At 38.6% G+C, this 23,186-nt stretch overlaps 1 protein-coding gene across 1 annotated transcript in view; it reads right to left on the reverse strand.

The window, feature by feature from the left end:
• Positions 1-5,058: 5,058 nt before the first annotated feature.
• The window catches only part of mad1l1 (mitotic arrest deficient 1 like 1), a 63,206-nt gene continuing 45,078 nt past the window's right edge, over positions 5,059-23,186 (reverse strand). The window contains exon 18 of the mRNA XM_042387979.1: positions 5,059-6,522. Within this exon, the coding sequence (XP_042243913.1) occupies positions 6,373-6,522 (150 nt within the window). The 3' untranslated portion in view covers positions 5,059-6,372. The remainder of the gene's footprint in view (positions 6,523-23,186) is intronic.

Consider the following 23,186-nt stretch of genomic DNA (forward strand, 5'->3'; position numbering starts at 1 on the left):
TGGGTCAACAAAAGTAAACATGAAGCATAGTTGATAGGCAAAATAAAAAAAGTAAAAATTTGGGTCCTTTAACACTTGAATTAAGTGGATCATTTTGGTTTATCACAACCTGGATTGTAACTATGGGAACTGGGATTGCGGTTGATGGGAAAAAACACGAGCAGTCAGACAATCAGACAGGTTGTAAACAACCCAAAAGTTCAATTTGGTCTAATTATTAAAACTACTTCATTAGGAGGAAAAACCAAAAGTGAACACAACTGAAATGTCACTACAAATCTTTCACTGAACAAGAAAACACACATCTATGGCAAGTACAGCGTGTCAGAGCTTAACCAGAAAGTTGGTTAGTGATGAATGCTTACAAAAGACAGTTTAACTAATAATTTTACCATCCTTTGACTTACCGGGGGCTTGTTTAAAACCTCTGAGTGCTTGCTGCCTTGTGCATTTGGAGATGTATGCAAATAACTTGGTGGACATAATGTCATAATTACCATTAGAAATTATGGCTAAAAATACATGGAAATACAAGGGGGAACCCAAAAATTCCTGGAAGCCATCCACAGCATGGGAGTAGGGTGTAGTAATTGGATTTGCAGCTCGGTAGCGTTTGCCTACAGCTTGGTGAAACTAAAACTGGGACTGAAAGATTCACCAACCGTGGAAGAAATCCAGGAAGAATCACAGGAGTCTCTGGACACGGTGACAAAAGATGACTACAGGAAATGTTTCCAGGAATGGGAGAAAAGTGTATCACATCTCAGGGAGAGTACTTTGAAGGGGATTAGAAAGGTGCAATTGAAAAATTTATAATGAGTTTGTTTTTTGGGTCCCCCTTCACAAGATCCAGGGGGTTATAAATCTGAACAATCTTTCAAATTTGATTCTCAGAGCAAGCTCAGCTCAGTGTTGGACTTAATGCAAAAAAAGGAAATGCAAATAAAGCTCATACTACAGCTAGGTTTCCATCCAAATTAAACAACATTTCTAGAAAGTCTGCAAAGGAAAACTCACTGCCGTTATGTGAATATTTGGAGTTGCTTCATCAAGATAAACAGCAGGTGATGCTATCGGAGGCCATGGAACCACTGCAGGTGAAAAAGTCGCAACGAGATGAATAGTCAAAAGTAATTAAAAGAGCGTAAACCTCAAATGGTGTTTGTTTCATGTATTAATTTGAGCAGCGTCTCATCATCCCTCCTCATAGATCTGTTGTTGTTTTTGTCTGCTGCTATTTTACACAAATTTTTCCACCTCAGCCAAGCATAAAAAGCTTTTTTTTTTGCAATTTTCAGGATTTTTTCCTCCGTTTCCACTCAGGTTTTTTTAATGTGCAAATTGAAAATGTGAATAAAACCAGTTGGATGGAAACACGCCTACAGAGAAGAGTTTCACTGCTCTCTCACCACACATCACCGTATGTACTCTCACAGTTTTTCACACTCTCTCTCTCTCTCTCACACACACCTTCCTCTGTGAGTACAGTATCATGCTACTTGTACTATAAGGGGAACCCGAGGAAAAAAAAAAAAAAAAAAGAAAACCTCATATCTGAACTAAAGCGTGACAGCTGCTCTGTCTCTCTCTGTTGGGACTTTAGAGGAGGAGAGAGCGGGAGACTGGAGGAAGAGATGGGAGAAAGACTCACTTCAGAGAAAACGATACAGAGCTTCCTGTGTGAGTGAAAACTGGCAGATGGAGAGTTTAGTGAGGAAGGTAGGGCTGAGGATGACGAGAGGGATGAGAGATGAAAGAAAGATGTGACAGGTCCTTTCTCTCTCTCCATCCCATAAGCGTCTCTGGTCTCCAGCTGAGACTCTCTGCAGAGGGGATGTCTCTTCCCAGCAGGTCTCACATAATATTTTCTGGGGTTAAAAAAAAAAAAAAAAAAGCTGGAAGATGAAGTTGAAATGTCACTCCTCTATTTTAATAAATTAGATGTGTGCATGAGAATTGCTTTTAAAGATTTAGTGCTGCCATGAAATGATTTTCGCTGAATATTTTTTTAAAAAATAGACCTTTCAAAGTTGATTGTTTACTGCTTAATGAGGGCTGGTGTGTGTTTTTGATTTGTGTGTGTGTGAAATCTGATGTATGCTGCCGAGTTATAGAGCTCAGCCTCGGCGTTTTCAACTTCAGTCTACCACCTCATTTATAGTTAATGAGATATCAGGGGGTGTACTAACTGTTTTCGACTGAGGGATGATGGGCTGATGAAATAAAGATAAAGGAATGAATAAAAGAGTGGAAAGAAGCGGGAAGAGCAGAAAGGATGAGAGGTAGGAAGAAAAGAAAGGTTTAACAGGTAGTGAGAGACAGAAATGGAAATACGGCCGATGAAAGCTGAACGGAGATGGTCTTTCTTTTTTTTTCTCTTAAGGTAGAACTCAAACAGCACAACATTACAGCCACAGAAGTACATCAAGAGGAGCGCCGCGATGTTGCTTTATTTGTTGTTGTCTTTAATATCATCTGTATACATATTTATGGATTCCAAGCAAACATTGGCCGAATGTCAAAAACCGCAACATGCACATGAAACTGAAATTATGAAAATGAAAACCAACTGCTTTTTAGCAGACATGTGCACATATTTTGAATACAGCTATGCATGTGTAAGTGTCTCCTTCGAATGAATATTAGGTTTGGTCCTATTTTGGTTTTGAGCAGAAGTCACAGGGTTTTATCCTTTCCATGTTCAATAAAGGTCCACCTGTACCTGACTTCAAAAACACTTAAAGGATTTGGCTGGCAATTTTTCTATATTTTTGTCGTCAACAAGTCTCATGTGCAGAGCCAAACCAACAATGAATTGATGAACAAACAAGTATTGTGTATGTTGCTGTCCAAAAACTATTAAAAACACATCACACCATTGCACTGGGTAACATGTTCCTTCCATAGACATTAAAAAATATGGATGTAGCCACCGTGACGTCACCCGTTGGTTTCTGAATAGCGGTTTTGAAGCTCAAAGCGGGCGGCTCCAGCCGTCACCATCTTGGCAGCGCCTGACTCTGTCTATCTCCTGGCTAATTCCAAATGGGCAAAGAGGTGGAGCTGAGGCAAGCCGAATGAAGCCTGGTTGCTGAAACAAACCACTTAGCGGCTAGCCGCTAGTAGCTACATCCTTAATTGTGCATAACTTTACGGCTTAATAAAATTTAAACAGGTAAGTTATAAAAAAATTCACCAACCATACAGTTGTCATGAAAGGGGAAATTAACTATAGAGACCAAAACTGTTTTCTTGTACCAGGCTGTAAATATGTTTATCTCTGCTGTAAAGTTGGGCATTTTAACATGGGGGTCTATTGGGATTGACTCGCTTTTGGAGCCAACCTCAAGAGGCCATTCGAGGAACTGCAGTTTCTGGCACTTCCTCATTGGCTTCATTTTTCAACCCTGGAGGTTGCCGCTTGGTTGCCGTAACCCTGAAGTCAATGGTTACCATAGTGTGTTTAGAAATGGTTCCAAAGATCCATAATAGCGATAAGATTTTCAGTCTCAGGTGAGAAGTTCCTTTTACGGCAGACACGTGATTCTGTTTACAGAGCTTTGCTAGCTTGTTGTGCTACATATCACAACCTCTTGACTTGAAGTTCTTTGATATGTAGCATATGTGCATGGTAGATTATTTTGTAATCTACCAAGAATGTGAATTTGCACTTATATGATTGTCCACTGTAACGCCTTGCCAGGTGGCATTGGGATGAAAGTTGAGCCAAGCACCCCCCCGGTGTGAACAGAGGACTTTATTTAAATGAAAGAGAGCGGTGGTTGCATTATTTAATGCAGTGCTAATGTCAGTCTCAGTATGGCCTGAGGCTGATGAGGCCCATGGGTACAGCCCCCCCTGTATCTGTCGGCCAAGTGATGCTGCACTTTCACAAAGACGCTGTTCCACAGAGGTTTTTAAATTACACTTAGCTTGGCTGCTCACTCAGGACTAATAGCCTTTGGAGAACCTACCAATGCTGTTAGAACTGATAACACGGCACCCAGAGTCACCCAACACCAATGTATTTAACCTCAGAGCAGGCACCCCCATTTTTGTGCACAAGGCCAAAAATAATGTGGCCAAAATAAAAAAAGGTTACTGTTCATAACCCTGGTCTCATTTTAAAGATAACTCATTAAATTTTACAACCAAAAAGTCAGAATGAGTATAAACGATCCTGAGCCAAAGTTAAAAAGGCTAAAGTGTCCCGATCTTCTAGTTTCTCACCAGCCTCTGGATACCGTCTTGCCGAGGTCAGAGATACAGTAGGTGAGTTACTACAGTCAAATGTTGCTGCAAAATGAATATTCTTTGAAGTCAAGTCAATTTTTCAACAGTCACACATATAGTTTATTGATTGCCGTTTCATCTGTAAATTTAAAACAGTAAGGAGGTACAGTCATTTTATGGGATGGCGGCAGTGGCGATAAAGCTTCAAGCACATCACATGCTGCCAATGCACTTCACAGCTTAAATGAAACCTTCTAAAATATGACCTCTAGGTGAGAGCTGTGGCGTGTCCAGAAGATGTGCTGTGTTGTAAAAATGAATGAGTGTGTGCGAAAAACGAAAAAAAAAAAACAACAAGGACACTATGTGGCATGTACTGAGCAGGAGAATGTGTTTTCTCATGAGACATATGGCTGCACCAGCTGGAGTTCTTATATTGTTGCTGTGATAAGTGGCTTCATTCTCAGTTCACTTCCTTTTGTTTTATTGCATTGCTCCCATGTGCTTCCTCTTCACCCCCCATGTTTATTTCTGTCATTTCTCTTTATTGCTGCCTAGACATTTCCCTTCGCTTGTCTCAAGCAAACACACACACACACACAAGCCCAATCATTAACTAGTTATAAAAGAATTTACAGTTCATCATAATCAAATTAACATCCAGATACTTATTTCTGTGTTATAAAGGTCACAACAGTAAGCATAATAGATTTTCAGTTTCCGAAAATGTTCAAAGCATCCCTGGTGTTTTCCATAAGTGTGCTTTGTCAGTTCAATCGCTGCTTTGAGCCACGATAAAAGTTCAAACAGCTGAAAACAAACATGCATTTTGTTCAAATTTATTAGAACACAGGCCACGTAGCCTAATCCTAAACTTATGTATTGTTGTAAACTTGACAGTAATAAATGTATACTCTTACCTTTACCCATAATTTTTCCATCTATAATATCCTAAATTTTCATTACTTCTCAGATGGTTTGGGTTTCATGATTCATATTCAGCACAGCTCTCTAGTTTTCTCCATTTCGCGTTAAAGAAAAGAAGAACAATAGAGTGGTTTACCGAGGGCAACAAACAGGGCAAGCAATAGATTGAGGTGACAGTGCATTTTACCAGCACTCCCCGTTTGAGTGCACAGCACGGCCTTTTGTGCTTATACACTGTGAATTTTGAATCTTCGCAGATCAAATATTTAATTTTTTTTTTTCTCCACGTTCAAACACGAGTTTGAATTTCGAATGTGGTTAGAGGGAAGCAAAGTGACCTCTTATCGCTTTATTTTCCCCTCTAAAATGTTTCACCTCCTCCCTTCTCGCTGCTTCCGACGAAAAGCACCAGAGAGAGACGAGAGCAGGAAACTTGAGTTTTCGTCTTTATCTTCAATTCAAGCACATTTATAAAAAAAATAAATCAAAACTACAAAAAAAAAAAAACACCCCAAAACAATAAAAATCATACCAATTGCATAACTAAATAAAATCTAATGAGAACTAACTTAATTCTTTTAAGACACAAATAAGAAAAGCGACTGGTCTTGTATTCAGAGGGATTTCTTTAACTCCATTTTTGGATTGAATGAGACTAGTTGTGAACAAGGACCCTGAAAGGGAGGATAAAAGAGTCAACAAAGACTCTGCCTTGGTAAAGACCACATAAAAAAAAAAACAAGTCTGTTGCAGATTCAGAAACCAAACAAATCGCCTCTTCTTTTTCCAAGCACATTGTGTAGTAACAATGTGGTGGGAAGGGTGTTTCAACCTTTTGCTGTGAAAAAAAAACCCTCCAAATTCAAATACCAGTGGCTTTTGGGTACCATTTTCACGACAGCCTCATTTGTATTTTTCCACACTATCATTGTTGAAATATTTCACATACAAGCAGGGAGACCGTGTTGCTTTCTTAGCTTTGTGAATGTGAAAGTAAGATGGAAACGTTTCATAAGAACAAGGTGTTCATCCTCCGCAACACAGCGCTGACTGTACTGTTCAGTTGTTGTTGAGAAATACTGACACATTTTATGAATATCTTAAAAGAGAGACAACAAGTGGCAGATAAAAAGCAAGAAAAAGAGGGGAAAAAAACAACCCAATCCCGTCTTGAATTGTACAGCCCAGCGTATGAGATGGAGTCAAATAACTTTAGATGGTAGTTTGTCGACTGAAGAGGTCGAGGGTCACGGCGGAGAGGAATGCAGGGATGCTCTTCTGGTGATGCAAATGAAGTGTCACCATCTGTCCTAGAGTTTTGGAGAACTCGGTTTCCATGAGCTGCATGTTTCCATTGGAGCCCTGCACACACACACACAAACACACAAACACACAAACATCAATAGACAATACACAATATCAAACAATAAGACCTGGGTTTTCCACTACATCTCTAGAGAAAAACTTTCAAAGTGAAGCAAGATCACTTAAAGTTGTTATTGTCTACGGGGAATTGTCAAGTATTCGAATGTGTGTGTGTGTGTTGTGTGTGTATGCATTCACAGCAGGGTGAAGGTGTCTAAATCTGTGTGGATTAATTAAAAGGAATGAGGAGCAGCTCTGGGCGATGGAGTGAAGGAGAAAGGGATGAGGGAAACGAGGGACAAAGTAATTAAAGCATTGCGGGGAGGGAGGAAGGTAGAGAGAAGCGCAGTCCCATGACATGCTGGGAAGATATTGAGACATCTGAGAAACGTCCTGTGTCAATGTGTGTAAGAGACACAGGACTGTGTTTGACAAGTATCTTCAGAAGGCTTATAAAACCGAGGGTGAAAGGAAAATACTGAGAAAAGAAATTAAATATGAAACAAAAGAGCAAAAGACAAAAAAAGAATGAATGAGGATATTAACAAGAAATGTATGTTGCACTCCATTATTTCCCACATGGACCCTTTTTTTTTTACTTAAGGCCAGAAAATGTTCCCCCAAAGGAAGCTAAATAATTCTCCAGAAAAATATGATGAGAATGTTTTGTTTTTTTAAATGATCCTAATTAAACCCGGCGTTATTGTTATCATTAGGAAATCTGAACAGACTTAAGCAATAGAAAAGAATCAGTTGGAAAGTAGAATAGTTTTATATTATTTTATATTTGTTTTATATTGTATTATATTATTCAGATGCAAATTAAAAAGAAAATCCCACTCGACAAACCAATTAGTGTGCTTCTTCACACACAACAGGCTGAGCTGAACTCGGTTGTTCACTTGTGTGAACAGCCAACAAATCTCTGATGGGTGAGAGGAGAGGATAACTGAACTAATGACATTTGCTACCTGGCTGCACAATGCTAAAGCAAGGTTGAACACAGTATGGAGGCTGCTTGAGAGACAGAATAACTTTCTGCTTTAATGTTGTTTTTACAGTAGAAAAATGCACCGGCGTGAGCTTAAGTTCAAAGCTGATTACGAGCAAGTAAACTGCTGAGAGAAGTTATAGGACTGATAGATTTGTCTTTATTTTCACTTAAAGACGTCATCTGGTTCATCTGGTAGAACGAGAGGAGTGGTCACGTTTCCATAGTTGATTCATTCTGCTTTTTATGAAATTTAATGTTGTCACTTTATTGTACTATTAATCGATTCTGCTTCCAGTTTTAAGTCTTTATTGCAACAGTAGCTGCAGTTTTTCTAGATTTAACCAAGTATTTTTGCACTTGAGACCCCCCAAAATCTTTGCCTTATACCCCCACTCCAAAAGTATCTGGACAATGTGACCCCCATCAAAGCATATAAAAACAAGAAATCAACTCTCAAGTCTGGGGAGCTCTGAGATTTAATGCATGTTTTTAATATGTAAAGTGTACATAAAGCTAAACTCTTCATACTTGCTAGCAAGTTAGATGACCTTAGTGTTACTGTATGTTCTTTTCTTTTACATATTTCTTTGGCATTTCTGCCTTTATTTGATAATTTACAGTCAAGAGGCTGAAGACAGGAAATTAGGGGAGATAGAGAGAATGTGGGATGACATGCAACAAAGCTCCCCGGCCGGATTTGTTGTGGTTACGTGGTCACAAGGCCACCGTGACTCCCAACACTGATGGTTTTTAGAAATTAAATGTGTGCTCCTGTCTTTCATTAGACCATCATATACTGTATATTGTATTACTGTTATTGCTCATTTCTTTAATCTTTTTACTTTCCAGCCCTATCCTTATTGTCTTTTTTCTTTCTTTGCCATAGCTTTTACACCTTCATACATACAGTACATGCTTGCCTCATACACTCGACAAACACCACCATAACTGACAGTATATTTTATACTTTAAGAATTAAACTTGTAACCTCCCACAGGTTGTAACAATACTGCAGCAATATCAAACTGTTTTGCCATTGCCAGCTTTGCTTTTTTTACACTGAACCAAACAGAGACGGCATAATTGTGCCCCAGTGTGTGATTTCAGATAGCATGCCGACGTTCAGGAATCAGAGGCGTGACGTGTAACACAACAGTGTTGGCGTCTAGTGTGATGTATAACACACGCATTAGGCAGCAACATTGCTTTCAAACAATAATTGAGTTGAGTGTTGAGGTGCTTTCGCTAGCTGTGCACATTATCAGTCTTCAAATGCGAGCAAAGTTGCTGTGCATCGTATACAACATGTTGACACGTACAATGGTGGATTCATGTGAGGAGATGTGAGAATTGGTTCAGGGCAGAAAGGGGTGCAGACCTTAGATGGGGTAGAAAAAGACGTTTGGTTCTTCTTATGCAGCGCGCAAGCCACTTCTGGTGAGGACGACTCTGCACGCACCAGACCAGTAAATACTCCAGCTGGTGGCCAGTGCTGTTTTCTCCATGACTGCTTTTCTCTAAAAAGTAATGCTGTAGTTTACCACGGAAACACTGCAGTCGATGCGATAGACGTGCTGCGAGTTGGGCGTTGACTGGTTTTGGTTTGTCTGTTATCGAGCAGGAAAAAATGGAGGTCTGGTCAAAAACTCTCTCATATTACAGCTAAACGATACACAAAAATATGTTTCTGAAAACATTTGAGGTGAGAATTAGGCAATGCAGTGACAGAATTTTGATTCATATTTGATCAGTACTGCCTGTTTGACAGTTTGATCTGAGTTTTGTGAGCCAGGTGTGTTGTGCTGGACGGACTCATTTGCATAAAGTTGAGGTTGAGTCATGTTTATGCAAATACAGATACAACGAATGGTCTGTCAAACTTGCCGCGCTGTATCCATCATGCACTGCATGGCTGAATCTCCAGCTCTCCATAGAAAATGAATAGAATCCGTTGACTTGACGTATGTCGTCACATCCACTCTGCGCGTCGGAACGACAATGCCTCGCATTCTGTGTTTGTACATTTTATACAGAACAGTGTATAACGGCACAACATTCCCACCATGAAAAAAGGGGCTTATGTCTTATGTCATGTAATATTGTATCAATTAAAAGAAAAGAAGAAAAAAAAGTTGCTATCAAAAAGAAGTTGCTTACATACAAATTACATACAAATAAATAGTATGATTCTTCCACACGCTACTGAGCCTCCTGTTTGTTAAATGAATAAATTGTTAAATTGCCGATATGTCTTGTTTCTTCAAACTTCAATCATCCAATCGACCAAACACCAAACAAGAGCCAATGGCAGAACAAGCCGTTTGGCATTGGCAGAGACGATTGGCATATTTTTCATGGGCACAACCCACATACTCAGTTCTGTTGCACATCTCACAAATGCATGTTCCTTACAAATGTGGCACCATTTAAAAGTAAAATAAACAGGCTTTCCAATGGTATAAGATTTATTGCATTGTTACAACAAAGAAATAATCTACCAAACACAAATTTCCTTACTTTTTGTGCTCTCTGCCATTTTTTGAAGATAGAAGAAACCATTTTAAAATATGTTAAAATGACTTAAATGAACCTATTATAACAGTGACAAACATTTAACACCGAGAACCATCTCATGCAGAGTACTCCACTGATTCATACTCCTTTAACATTGTCAGGCTCACAATTGATGCAGCAGAACCAAACATTCTTCTTTTTTGTCAAAACCTGGTGCCTTTATTACCCAAAACACATTACCGCTTACAATGTAGGACTTGATTTCATTCTAAAGTCATCTTTATTACACAGACGTGGAAACTGCAGTGAGACGATTCAATGTTTTCTCTAATCACTCCAGCTTTCCTGTGACTACTTTCCATCGCTCCATCTAACTGCCTCACTCTGTGGCTTTATTTCCCTGACGGTTCCTGGTGTTTTCTTTCCCTGTGCGGCTGTCTGAAAGCTTTGCCATATCCTCAGGCACACACACAAAAACACGTGTGTGCACACGGCTCTAGAAACTGCTGGGGCTCTGGGAACATGGAACACTTACATCAAAGAAAAAGTTACCATGGAGATCTCAGTGTCTGAAACACCACTGAAGTTTGTCCTCAGAACAGACTGTGTTGTGCCAGTGGATGTGTGTGTGTGAGATGCAGTGGACAAGTTGATGGATGGGAGCTATGGGAGCTGAGGACTGTCAGGACTCCCACAGCCAGTCGGAAAGGAAAACTAAGATAACAGCTTCATTGTCTGATGAAGCACTAGTGCCCCAATGTAACATTTTGGATTTCAAGTGGCCAAATGTGCGTGCAGATGCACACAAACACACGCACACAGGTGGTTGAGCAAGGGTTATACAGCTTTACACAGATTATCAAAGGTTACAGACATTAAACTGAAGTGGCAGGGCTCTGGATCTCAAACAGATAAGAAGTGTTAAGACTAACGTGGAGAGGAAATGAGAGAGAGAGAAATGAAGGAAAGACAGGGAGGCAGAAGTGAGAAAATTCACTGATGCCAGCAGATTCACCATTTTGACTGAATACTGTTCTTACAGCTGCATCAGCAACACCAGAATAAAATGTAACATTATAAGTCAGTGAAGCCTTTTCAGTAAATTAACCTTCAAATAAGGAGTTACGCATCAACATCATTTATATGAACTTAATTAGGTGCTTGTGTGTCAAAACAAGCAGCTTAGCTTGTGACTGATGGAGATCTTGCATGTATTAATCTACAGCTGCAGGGTTGCAGGCATTGTAAAATGTAGAGGCGAGCTTTAGTTTAAATGTGTTTGTTAAAGAGGACCTATTATGCTCATTTCCAGCTCTAAATTTTTATTTGTGGACTACACTGGCGTAGCTTTGCATGATTCACAGTTAAAAAAAATCTTTATTTATCTTATACTGGCCCTTTATGCAGCCCCTCAGTTCAGTTCTGATAGGCAGTCTTAGCTCTTGTCTCTTTAAGGCCCCCTCCCGATGAGCCCACTCTGTTCTGATTGGCCAGCTATCCAAAAGTTGCTGAAGGGTAGCATGTATAAGAGTTGTGTTAAGTTACAGCTGATGAAAACCCAACATTTCCTGTTTTCCTGCTTCAAAAGCCTTTAAATGACTAAATAATGGGAGACTTTTATCATGAAGAATTTACAGGAAGTGAAACGTGTTCCTCCCCGAATTAGCAGAGTTTCGTTAGCGGTCAACATAACAACATATGGACATATTTGGAGCTCTTTGTTCAGTGGATCAGTTAGAAATAATGCAGGGAGGAATAGTACAAACAGAAACAGCCACAGTGATGATGACAATTTATTTTATTTTTCTACTCAGTGCTGCGTAATGGAGTCATGGCTTGGTGTGACTACTGCCAAAACAATGGAGAAATGCCATAATGTTAGCGGAGCGGATCAGTGAAGTTGCATGCTGTGCGTGGAGCAGATGACCATATATAGAAATCTGTCACAAGCCAATGTCGGCTTGGGCTGAAAGTAGAAAAAAATGCTGGAAACTGAGTGTTCAGAGCAGACTGAAGCTGGTGCTTTTTGCTCCCAGGGATTACTTCATACGTTTACCTCGTTATTTGACACGTCAGCCACTTTTAACATTATATATATGACTGAAAATAAGGAGAAGCATAATAGGTCCCCTTTAATGTAAAAGCCATTAGTGTTAGAAAGCCACACAGAAAGTGTTTTCATCTGACTCATATCTGTCTGATGGAACTGATACACCCCTATTATTTAACACAGCTATCCATACAGCACACATATTAGCCCACAACACTGATGTGCTGCTTTTACCATGCAGGCTGTGTAGACGCTGTCAGAGAAAACAGCCATGCTAGCAGTGCTGTGAGGCTGTATTTATAGGCACTGACAATGCTAACGTGATGATGTTTATCAGGTATAATGTTTATCATGTTCACCATCAGCTTGTTAAAAGCATGCTAAAAAGTGCTAATTAGAATTAAACACAAAGCACAGTTGAGGATGATAGGTATGGCATTAGTTTTGTAGGTATTTGATATTTGGTTATAAACCAAAGCGCACCTGCAACTAACCTTTATTTTCATCATCGATTAATCTGTGGATTATTTTAGTTCGTTGGTTAACCCTTTTGTCTGTATAATGTCAGAAAATAGTGAAAAACCCAAAGATTATCAGTATACTATAATACTACTACTACTACTACTACTACTACTAATAATAATAATAATATCTTTAGTTATATTATTTAAAAGTTACTAAGTGCTTCACATAAAAACAAAAACACAGCAATAACATGAGAGTTATTGCTAAAATTGAATAAAAGTAAATTAAATAAATTACAAAGTGCGTCATAAAAATGAAAACACAGAAATAACAGAATAAAAGTACTAAAAGAGCAACATAACAATTAAGATAATAACACCCATAAAACAGAATAAAAAACTAGAATCAGGTGAAATGAGGGAAGGCGATGTGATAAAAATACTTTTTGAAGAAGCAACTGACTCAGCCTGCCTTATTTCCTCGGGCAGGGTGTTCCAGAGCCTCGGGGCTCTTATTTCAAAAACTCTGTCCCCCTTAGTCTTCAGCCGAGAGTCAGGAACAGATAGAAGGCCCCATGCCCGAGGATCCCAGGGTATAATGAATGACAAGAAAAACATCACATCATCACATTTGAGAAGCTGATACCAGCATATTTTGGCATATTTGCTTAAATCATGACTGAAATGACTATTTTACGATCAAATATAGTGTTAATTTCGTTAACAAAACTAAGACTTAATATGTTCGTCAACAACCTTTTTTTCCATGACTAAGACGAGAGGATGACAACATGGTACTGACATCATTAAATACTAACTGTGACTATATCAACATGTAATATTGTTGACAAAAAAAGATGAGACTAAAATGTAGTTTAAATAATAAGAATTTTACCAAAATCTCTATTTTTGCTGACAAATAGGAGCAGGCAAACCTTGGTTCAATTTTCACACAGAGAAAAATCCAAGTGAGCCAAAATGCTGCACCACAAGCCACGTGAGAATATTCACTTCACTCACTGGTCAGATGAGTCTCGGGTGGGAGCAAGAACATAGACACAGGAAGAAGGTCCTAAAGGAGGTCCACTGGCCAAATACAATTTACAATGTTGCACTAGTCCAGGTCCCACCTTGATTCATTCTCCTAATGAACGCTAGTTGTTAGCAACTGTTAAATTTGCTCATCGGCATCCCACTGTGCAGAGCTCACCTGGCCACAGGAGCCGTTTCCCTGAAAGTACACCTAGCAGTTGGGTCGGATTGAGGTAAGAAATGGAAAGCAATCCAATATTGAGATATTTCACTCAAAACCACAACTGTGGGTATCATGCTAGCTAGCAGCACAGGAAAAATGGATTCCACTGAATACCATCAAATTGTGGAAGCAAATATCACACCGTCTGTAAAAAAGCTGACACTGAAAAGAGGATAGCTTCTACAACAGGATAATGATCCTAAACATACCCTGAAATCCACTATGGACTACCTCATGAGATGCAAGCTGAAGGTTTTGGAAAGGGCCCTTCTGTCCCCTGTACAGAAGGCCTGAGAGGCGATCCATTTTCTAAGTCTGATCTAAATTGTTTTCTCTCCTGTATTTATGACTCAAGAAAAAAAGGTTTTGTCAGGATAATCTTTCTAAGTTCTAAGTTCCTTAATGAATTAACTTTTCATCTGTGAAACAAGGGGGAAAAAAAGTTTTGCCAAGTGAAAAAAAACTGATTTTGCCAGGATCATTTTTCTAAGTGTTTGTTGTTGTAATACTCGTTTTAGCCTCGTGAATACTTTTATGAAAAACACTAATGATTGTACAACGTGTTGTACATTAAAAAGACCCACTTTTAGCGAGCTCTCAATACATTATAATTACGCCTCTCACTTCCCTTTCATTTTTTACTCTTAGACCCTTCCCTTTGTTTGCCATGATATAAGATTATTGCTGATTGGAATAGTACCTGAACCTGATCAAATGAGGACATGACAAGATTCCAACTTTTCAGTACTGTGTCAGAGTTGCATCTACATTTTTGGAGGACATAATCAGACATTTACACAACCTGATTAATTTCACTGTATGAAATCTCTTGCAGACAAGATATTACATAATTAAACCAAAGTCTGTTTAATGTCAAGTCGGAAGCAAGAGTTCAAAGATTCAGTCCAATGAAAATATTGTCTCATCATCAATCTCATTGCACTTTTTAAAAGAGAGTATGTTTAAATAAAATTGCCCCAAATTTTGGAACTGGTGTTGTTATGAAAATGATGAAAGCCCTATGATCTCTGTCCCACTGGATATCAATAGAATCAAACCATTTCAGATATCCAATCTGCGTCCAGAATTTTTTTTTTTTCTCACTTGCCTCTCAGGGCCTCCGTATCCCAGAGTTAAACATAATTGAAAATCTGTGGGTAGATCTTAAAAGAGCTGTGCATGCAAGAAGGCCGCAGAATATTAGAGAACTAGAAGCCTTTTGCAAGGAAGAATGGGAGAAAATCCCAAATACAGGGATTGAAAGACTTAGCTGGCTACAAAAAGTGTTTGCAAGCTGTGATATCTGCAAGAGGGGGTGTTATTAAGTACTGACTATGTAGGGTGCCCAAACTTTTGCACATGCCACAATGATGTTTTTATTATTTAGCATTTTTATTATTATTTTTGTTCAATTTATGACATTAAAAGTAACTATTCATTAATGTTTGCTGAAAATAATGTTTTTTTCCCATATCCTGGAGAGACTGTGTTTACATTTTTTCAATTTAAAAAAAATCAAAATATGTTATTTGACAGTTTGATAAAACTGTATTTCATTAAAACCCAGAGATGTCAGCCTCATGGTGGTGCTAGAAGAAAAGTCAAGGGATCACCTAAAACAGTATGATTCATCCTGTGGGGCCATGAATGTCTGCACAAAATACCACAGCAATCCATCCAATAGTTGTTGATTTCAGTCTGGACAGACCACCCTGCAGACTTGTATTGCTGTCCCTAGTGCCATGCTGCTAGCATGGCTAAAAATAAAGCAAAAACAGTCCTGTGCACATCTAATAAAACTCTCAGTAGGATACATGCTCGATACATAGGTCAATGAAATAAAATAACAGAATCAGAACTTCCTTAAAGAGGTTTTGGGCAGGGCTAATCTTCCTCATGAGAACAAAATGAGAGTGATGTATACCAGAATTATCAGTGACTACATAACCATTTGGTTACACTTGATGTGGAAAGCCTTTACACAAACATCCCACACAGTGAAGGTTCGGACTCAGCTCATCATTTTTTGAACCAGCACTGAGTGTCCTCTCGGTCTTCTTAACATTTATTCTTTTCTGTGAAAATGATCATTTTCTTCAGTCTAGAGGCAATGTCACGGGCAGTAAAATGGTACCACATCACACCTCTTTACACAAGTTTCATTTTGAAAATAATACAGATATGAATGTAATCTAAATCCTATTGGACAGAATGTACTTTTTTCTGTATCAACTTTATATTTTCCTATGTTGAGGTTTAGGTGCATCAATATTATAGTGTCAAGATAAACTTCAGTCAAGCTCTCAAGTGCTCATAGTTATATCAGTAAATGGACAGTTGCAGTCTTGTTGCTTTAATGACGTGCGTCTACTGAGATGTGAAAATACTGATGTGAAAATACTGAAATGCTGCCATTTTGCAGATTCATAAGTATAGTGTCAGTTTAGAAGTGGATCCTTTGCTATGTGGACATTCAACCTTCACACTTATTATGGCAACAATCTGATTGCAAAGGCATTCCACAAGTTACTTTGTGATGATGTGCGAGATCACAATGTGATTTTCACTGTATTACTCATTGCCTGCTGCATTCATCTGATTTTATACTCACAGGGCAAAATTTAGATACACACAGACATACAAATATGCACCTGCATACACATATAGTAATACTTATTGCTCTAAATCTTATTATTACAAATATTACATCATTTCATTTATTTTTTTTGTGTTTTGTTCTAAATTTCAATAGTTTCTAAGTGTATCTAGTGATCAACATTTATATAAAAATTCCTGGGACTTCCCTTTAATGTTGTAATGGGCCTTAATATAATTTCAAAATAATTGGAAAACTCAAACCATCACTGTGAAGAAGTTGACAACACAGTGGATCTCCAGTGGATAGCAATGCTTCTCGTTTTTTAACCAGTGTATTGCATTTACATTTTCTGTTTCTGTGTCTGACCTGTGTAAAAATAAAGGAGTTAGTATTTCATTATGTTTCATTGTTGCTGCCATTTTTGTTTTTGGTCTCATTTTTCTTCTATCAAAGTTGATCATGCAGGTACACTCTAGGAAAATTGGAAGTATTAAAAGCTGAGTGAAAAGGGATTAAGTGCTGCTCATACTCAAGTGCCATGAGTGCAAAAAACTGGAAAAAGGCCAGGCTGGAAAAAAAAAGTAATCATAGACTGACTGACAGTTGCTATACAAATATAAGTGCATAATTTCATCTAATGAATGACTAAATGAAGTTCATACTTCATACTTGTTGTGGTAATGTTTCACAGAGGGTTTATACCTAGCTGTCTAAATTGACTGTAAATGTAGTTGTATACATATTGGCTGATCTGCCTAATGAAGTACCTGGCAGTAATATTATCTGTTCACATATGGTAAAAACATCTTGCACCAGAGTACATATCGAGTGGTTGAGTCATTTCTGCTTGCTGCCACTACGAAGGCCAGTCTTATGAAGCCATTAATAGTCTGTGATTAAATTGAAAGTAATGTATTATAGGAGGGTTCTTCTAAAAAAAAACGCAATATTTTTGATGGTAAAAAGAGAAGCAGATTTTAAATAAGTGCAACCCAGAGGGCCACATGTTCTGTAAAACTTGTTAGATTTATTCTCACGTTTCTCTTTCCTTGTGCAGGGAAAAAAAAAATCAAAAGAAGTTAATAAAAGGTCAGGGGAGGTTTTTTTGAAATCAGCTTTATTCAAATACTGACCTTATCAATGCTTATTTGCACATTCACACTACCCTAAAAAGTGTTTTAAACAATATCTGACCTTTATGGAAACAACAAGGTTGTGTTCATATCTGAAAACATCTGGATTTTCCTCATTCAGCAGAGGGAGTGAGATGTAAGAAAAAACTGCAGGGTGACGTCAGAGTAAATAACGGTATGACAGGTTCCTCCTACAGAGTGACACCAACGTCATTCAACGTCGAAACAAAGAGAGAGAAAAATTGTTCCACCGAGAGCGGGGTTAAGAATCTAACAACGCAAACTTGGACACAAAATCTAAGGACAGGCCTCAACAATGGAGAGGAGGAGCGCTATCCCATTCATCCCCTCTTTTCATTTGTCTATCCAATTAAAGGAAATCGATACTTCCTGGCTTGAGATGCAGGGCGGGGCTTTTTAGTGACCTCATCCAACCAAAGAGCTGCATGCCGCCTGAATGACAATCATGCTCCTCTCTCGATGTAGACAGGGTGAGAGTAAAGGTGCATGGCCAGGCCTTTAGACGGTTAGTCAGAAACACATGAAAGACAAGAAGGCAGACACAAATGACTGAAGCCTCTGTTGTTTTGCCAATGAAAAGATAAGAGGCAGCGCTACTACGTGCTACTGTTCTCCTGACCTTGGAATAAGCTCCACATTTGTTGTTTTTTCTTTTTTGTCTGGCGCAAAACACACGTCACACAGGTCTATGCACAGGGCTTTAGAAGTGTTCAGCAAGTTTAATTTAACTTTTTTAATACTACATAGAATACAATATCAGGATCATACTGTCCAAAGCATGAAAGTATGATGAAGAACCAGTTGGGGCTATGGCTGAGCTATATATTGATATTATATTGATATCATGGTAGAGACTAGTTACCGTCTTATAGTTTGGATATTGTAATATCGCGTATAGTGTTGTCTTTTCCTGGTTTTAAAGGCTGCATTACAGTAAAGTGATGTAATTTTCTGAACTTACCAGACTATTCTAGCTGTTATATTATTTGCCTTTACCCACTTGGTCACTATATCTACATTACTGATGATTATTTATCAAAAATCTCATTGTGTAAATATTTTGTGAATGCACCAATAGTCTCCCTATAATATTGTCACAATATTGATATCGAGGTATTTGGTCGAAAATATTGTGATGTCTGATTTAGTCCATATTGCCCAGCCCTAGTGGGGACAATGTGGCCGACAAATATGTATTATTTAAATACAGCAGCAGTATCTAACAATAATTTATAATAATATATTTATATTTAATTCATACGACCTGGACTCATATAAGCACCAGAATATGGATGCATGGGTTGATTAGGTTAATGTAAGTTTTAGTTAAAATCAACAGTTGCCCACTATAGGCTCTTTTATACAGAGATCCTGCATTGTAGCCATAAAGAAGATCAGTCATTTTTTTTACACTGAACCAAACAAATCATAGCACCCCCATGTGTGCTTTTACATAGCATGTAGCCATTCTGGATTCAGTGCCGTGACGTGTAACACAACAGTGTCAGCTCCCTGTCCTTTCATGCCAGCTGTCTCTTTTACACTCCGTGACTACCTCCGTAGCCAGCTTATTGGTTGAACAACTCTGCCCCCCCCCCCCCATTCCACGTCCGTACCTTTTATACAGAACAGCGAGGCTGAATAAAGGTGCAGCATTCCTGCCTTCAACAGGCTGTGTAAAGGGGCTTGTGGATTTGATGAGCCTCCTGGCTACTGTAGCTACAGCGGCAGTGTTTGCTACAGGTCTGATGGTGCTGACTGAAACTACACAGAAAACGATTGAACAGTCTCCTGTGTGCACACTGCACTGTCAAAACAATCCCAGTTTTAGTTTATAACTAACAGCAATCAGACAGAAAAACATTTTATAATGAAGTTTACTGCCTACAATAGGCGAGGGCAAATATTAAAGACTTTTTGTATGAAAAAATTTGAGACTTGAACTTAACTCAATGCTTTTTAAGACCTTTCATACCTGCAGATACTCTGATGAACATGAGACGGCTTTTCTCAATTTCTCCTTTACTCTGTGAAATGTCAAAAATTTGACCAAAAGTCGGAAAATCATATTTTTTGGAGAAAAGCAGTAAATCCTCACATTAGAGAATGTGAAATGCCCGGCATTTTTGTTTGATGAAAAGAGTGAAATATGACTATTATCAACATAATGGTTGTTTTTTTTCCTCCTTCTTACTGATAAATAGACTAACCTTTCTGATCTGCTTGGTATTTTGGTGAAAAATGGGTTTTTGAAATGGCACTGAGAACAGATTACCATTTGATGATTCTGTTTACAAGTTATGACAAATAAACACTTATATCACCAGACTGGCAGGTTATTACTCAACAACTTAACTCTCAATTTCTTTCCAGCGATCCACTCTTCAATCTTTCCCACAACTGTCTTTCTTTCTCTCACCCCCCCGTCCGCCTTCCTCCGCTCATCCGAAAGCACCGGGTTACCAGGGGCAACAGCCATGTGTGTCACGGCCCTCTTCCCAATTTGTCTGGCTAAAGTGGTGTTTAATTTTTAAACCTCAAAATAAATGTGTAATTGTGATATGACGTGATACGGCTGAAGTGAAGTTTAATTGTTTTAATTAGATTTAATAGTGGTGAGTCAACAAACAGGTGATCTTTTTTAGTAAAAAATAAATCCGCTCTCTGGATAGCCATAAGAGGAGCTGCGGTTGTCAAATGACGCCATTATATTAGTCACAGTAATGAAAGATTTCTTCACTCATAGTTTTGGCAAGTAAATGTAAAAAGTCTAATTAAAAGCAACCTTATAAATGACTTCAATTATAGAACTTAAGGCAACAAGCAAATTGATAACATTTTTTATTATTTTTAATGTTATCATTTATTGCAGCTTTCATACAGATTATTGAGAGGATTAGTAGATTACTGTGCTGCAAAACAAAACTGCACAACATCACCCACAGGAAACAGGCCCCCTTCGGATATATAAATTTAATTTTAAAAAGGACCAAATTTCATGCTTTTTCGGCCCTGCAGACAGCATGGGCTTCTAGGGACTGCAATGTCAATGTCTGTCAGCCAGTCTACCACTTTGGTTCAGTGACCATTGAAGTGTTTTCAGACCTGCGCTTTTTATTCTGGTTGATTCGGTTCCTTTTCCCCCATTGGGCGGATCTGAACACAATAATAGTACTCAGGTGTGGACCAGAACAAATGCACTGAGGCCTTTTGAGGATGTGGCCTTGGTCCGGTCCCAAACAAGCTCTGAAGTGGTTTTGTTTTTGGTGGGAACATGATAAGACCTCGATCTGTCCGACTACAATGCATACTCTGCAAGTTTGAGCTAAATTGTTCCCATGGATAGGTGTGCTTTGCATACTGGGATGCGAATGAGCAAAATCATCAGTTTCTAGCAGCTAACTGGAGAGTGAATCAAGGTCTGACCAGGTCCGAACCGGACTATAGAACAAAGCACATTGCATTTTCCTTCCTTCCTCCTGCGTCTTATGTTCTTGCTCTGGCCCCTCACACGTCTGACCAACGAGTGGAGTGATGCGTCTTGGTTCACTTGGATTTTACTCTGTGTGAAAAGAAAGTGAACCAAGGGGAAAATGCACCGGCTCATCCACTGATTCAGACCAGAACAAATGCACTATAGATTTGAAAACACTCTTAAACAGATTGCCATTAAATTTTGTAGAGATTCATGGTCCCCACAGGAAGAATCCTACTAACTTTTGTGATCCCCTGACTTTGTTTTGTTAGATTTTTGTCCCCCAGACATTAAATGTTACTCTCCTACTTGCAGAAGCTCTAGCACTGCTGTTTGAAAGCTTTCAGACAAGTACAAGACGTGACTAACTGAGAGGATGATGATTAATCACCATACCCTTACAATTTACAGGATATTACGCTTTTCCCAGCCTTTTAAGCATAGAGTGTTACGCCTAAAGACAAATTCACTGTCCTTACGCACATGACATGCTGCTTTGCAATGCGTCTTTGCGAATACGCTGTTAAAATAGAGGCCTCAGACTGTGTGCATGTGTAGATGTGACAGATGGCTCTATATTGGGGTGGTGACATGCGGTTCACAGATCAGTTGACCTTTGTCTCCGTGTTCCACCGCTAATGAGGAGACTTTCTTTGCTGTCTTACCATCTCTGTCTTGTTCTCTCTTCTCTCTGCTGCACAAATCTCTCTCCAATTCATCTCAGTGCAGAGACAGAGATGTTTTGAAATTCAAAATTTTTTTTTAATGCAATTCTCATTTACACCTTTGCTCCCTACACTCACTCCACTCACACACACACACACACACACACACCACTGTCCCACCAACAGCAGCCAGCAGCATCGTCAAACAATAAACAATTCCCCTGGATGGCATAGCTGTTGATTGGTCGGGGTGAAAAAACCAGGGCAAATTAATTGAATAATCAGAAATATGCAGATGAATAGCTTTCAATTTAAATGCAGATTTTGGCATTTTTCTGCAGTCGGGAGAAGGATGTGTGTGAGACGGAGAGAGACGGAGGAGAGGCATAAAGTAGAGCTCACACTAAAATAATTAAATCAGCAGCGATTATATCCATATTTATATTCTAATCAGCTTTTTGTTTACCATTTTAAAATGTTGTTCATGTATCTAAGCAATAAAAAACTAATGACTACATATTTCTAAAAGAAAGCTGTTTGGCATCTGGCGTGATGAACATCCTCACTGATTGATCAACCTGATTTACACTAGCATAAATACATAAAAGATGGAAATAGACATTGCTGAAACTTGTGTTGTTGTGCATCTTTGAACTTCTTTCCTTACTTTATCTTCTTAGTGTTTTTGAAATGCTACAAGAAACTCAAAATTGTGAATTTGTAATTAAATGGGTTTTAACTGTGTTGGTGGCCATCAATAATAAATTCAGTTAAGTTAATAACAGTTAAGAATAATTTTGTCAAAGAAACTGAAAGAAACTGCCCTGGTGTCACCTTTGATGTGTGTTTGACAGATCATTAATCAGCCGGTTAGAGTTGAGAGAATGACAATGTGCCGACTTCTGTGTACTGTTAAAAAAGGTCTCGACTATTATTTGCTGGATTCTGCACCATTAAAATTTCAAGCAACTTATTCCAAGTGAGGAAGAAAAAGGTTATTTATATGCAGTGTGGACTTCAGCCAGAACTCAGTACAAATGCATTTCAGATAAACCATTTTGCAAAACAAAATGAGGTGCTAAACAAGACTCAGGTGTTGGATTTTTGTGGAGTAACAGGTTGGTTTTTCCAAATTAACTGTGAATTGGCAGCAATGCTGTGTTTGTTACCTCGATATTTTACTTCTACTGATAGTAGTTTTGGGCAGACCTGTGATTGTAAAAGGTTGTTGGAATGGCTAACTAATGCATCACTCTCTCTACATCAAATACGCACAGTGAAGTAACAAACAGGCCGTGTTTGGACTTTCATGGGTTTACATGACATGTAAGCTCATCGTGTTGATACTATACCAACATGTAGCTCAACCAAACTTTCCATTTGGTTACATGTCAGGTTGAACACGGTGAGGCTAGTGTTTTTGGTTCAGGTTACTAAAACTTTTTCTGGCTCATAAATACATTTCATGGCTGTGGGGATCAACTGTTACTT

This window comes from Thunnus maccoyii, chromosome 2 (genome assembly GCF_910596095.1).
Source record: "Thunnus maccoyii chromosome 2, fThuMac1.1, whole genome shotgun sequence".
NCBI lineage: Eukaryota > Metazoa > Chordata > Actinopteri > Scombriformes > Scombridae > Thunnus > Thunnus maccoyii.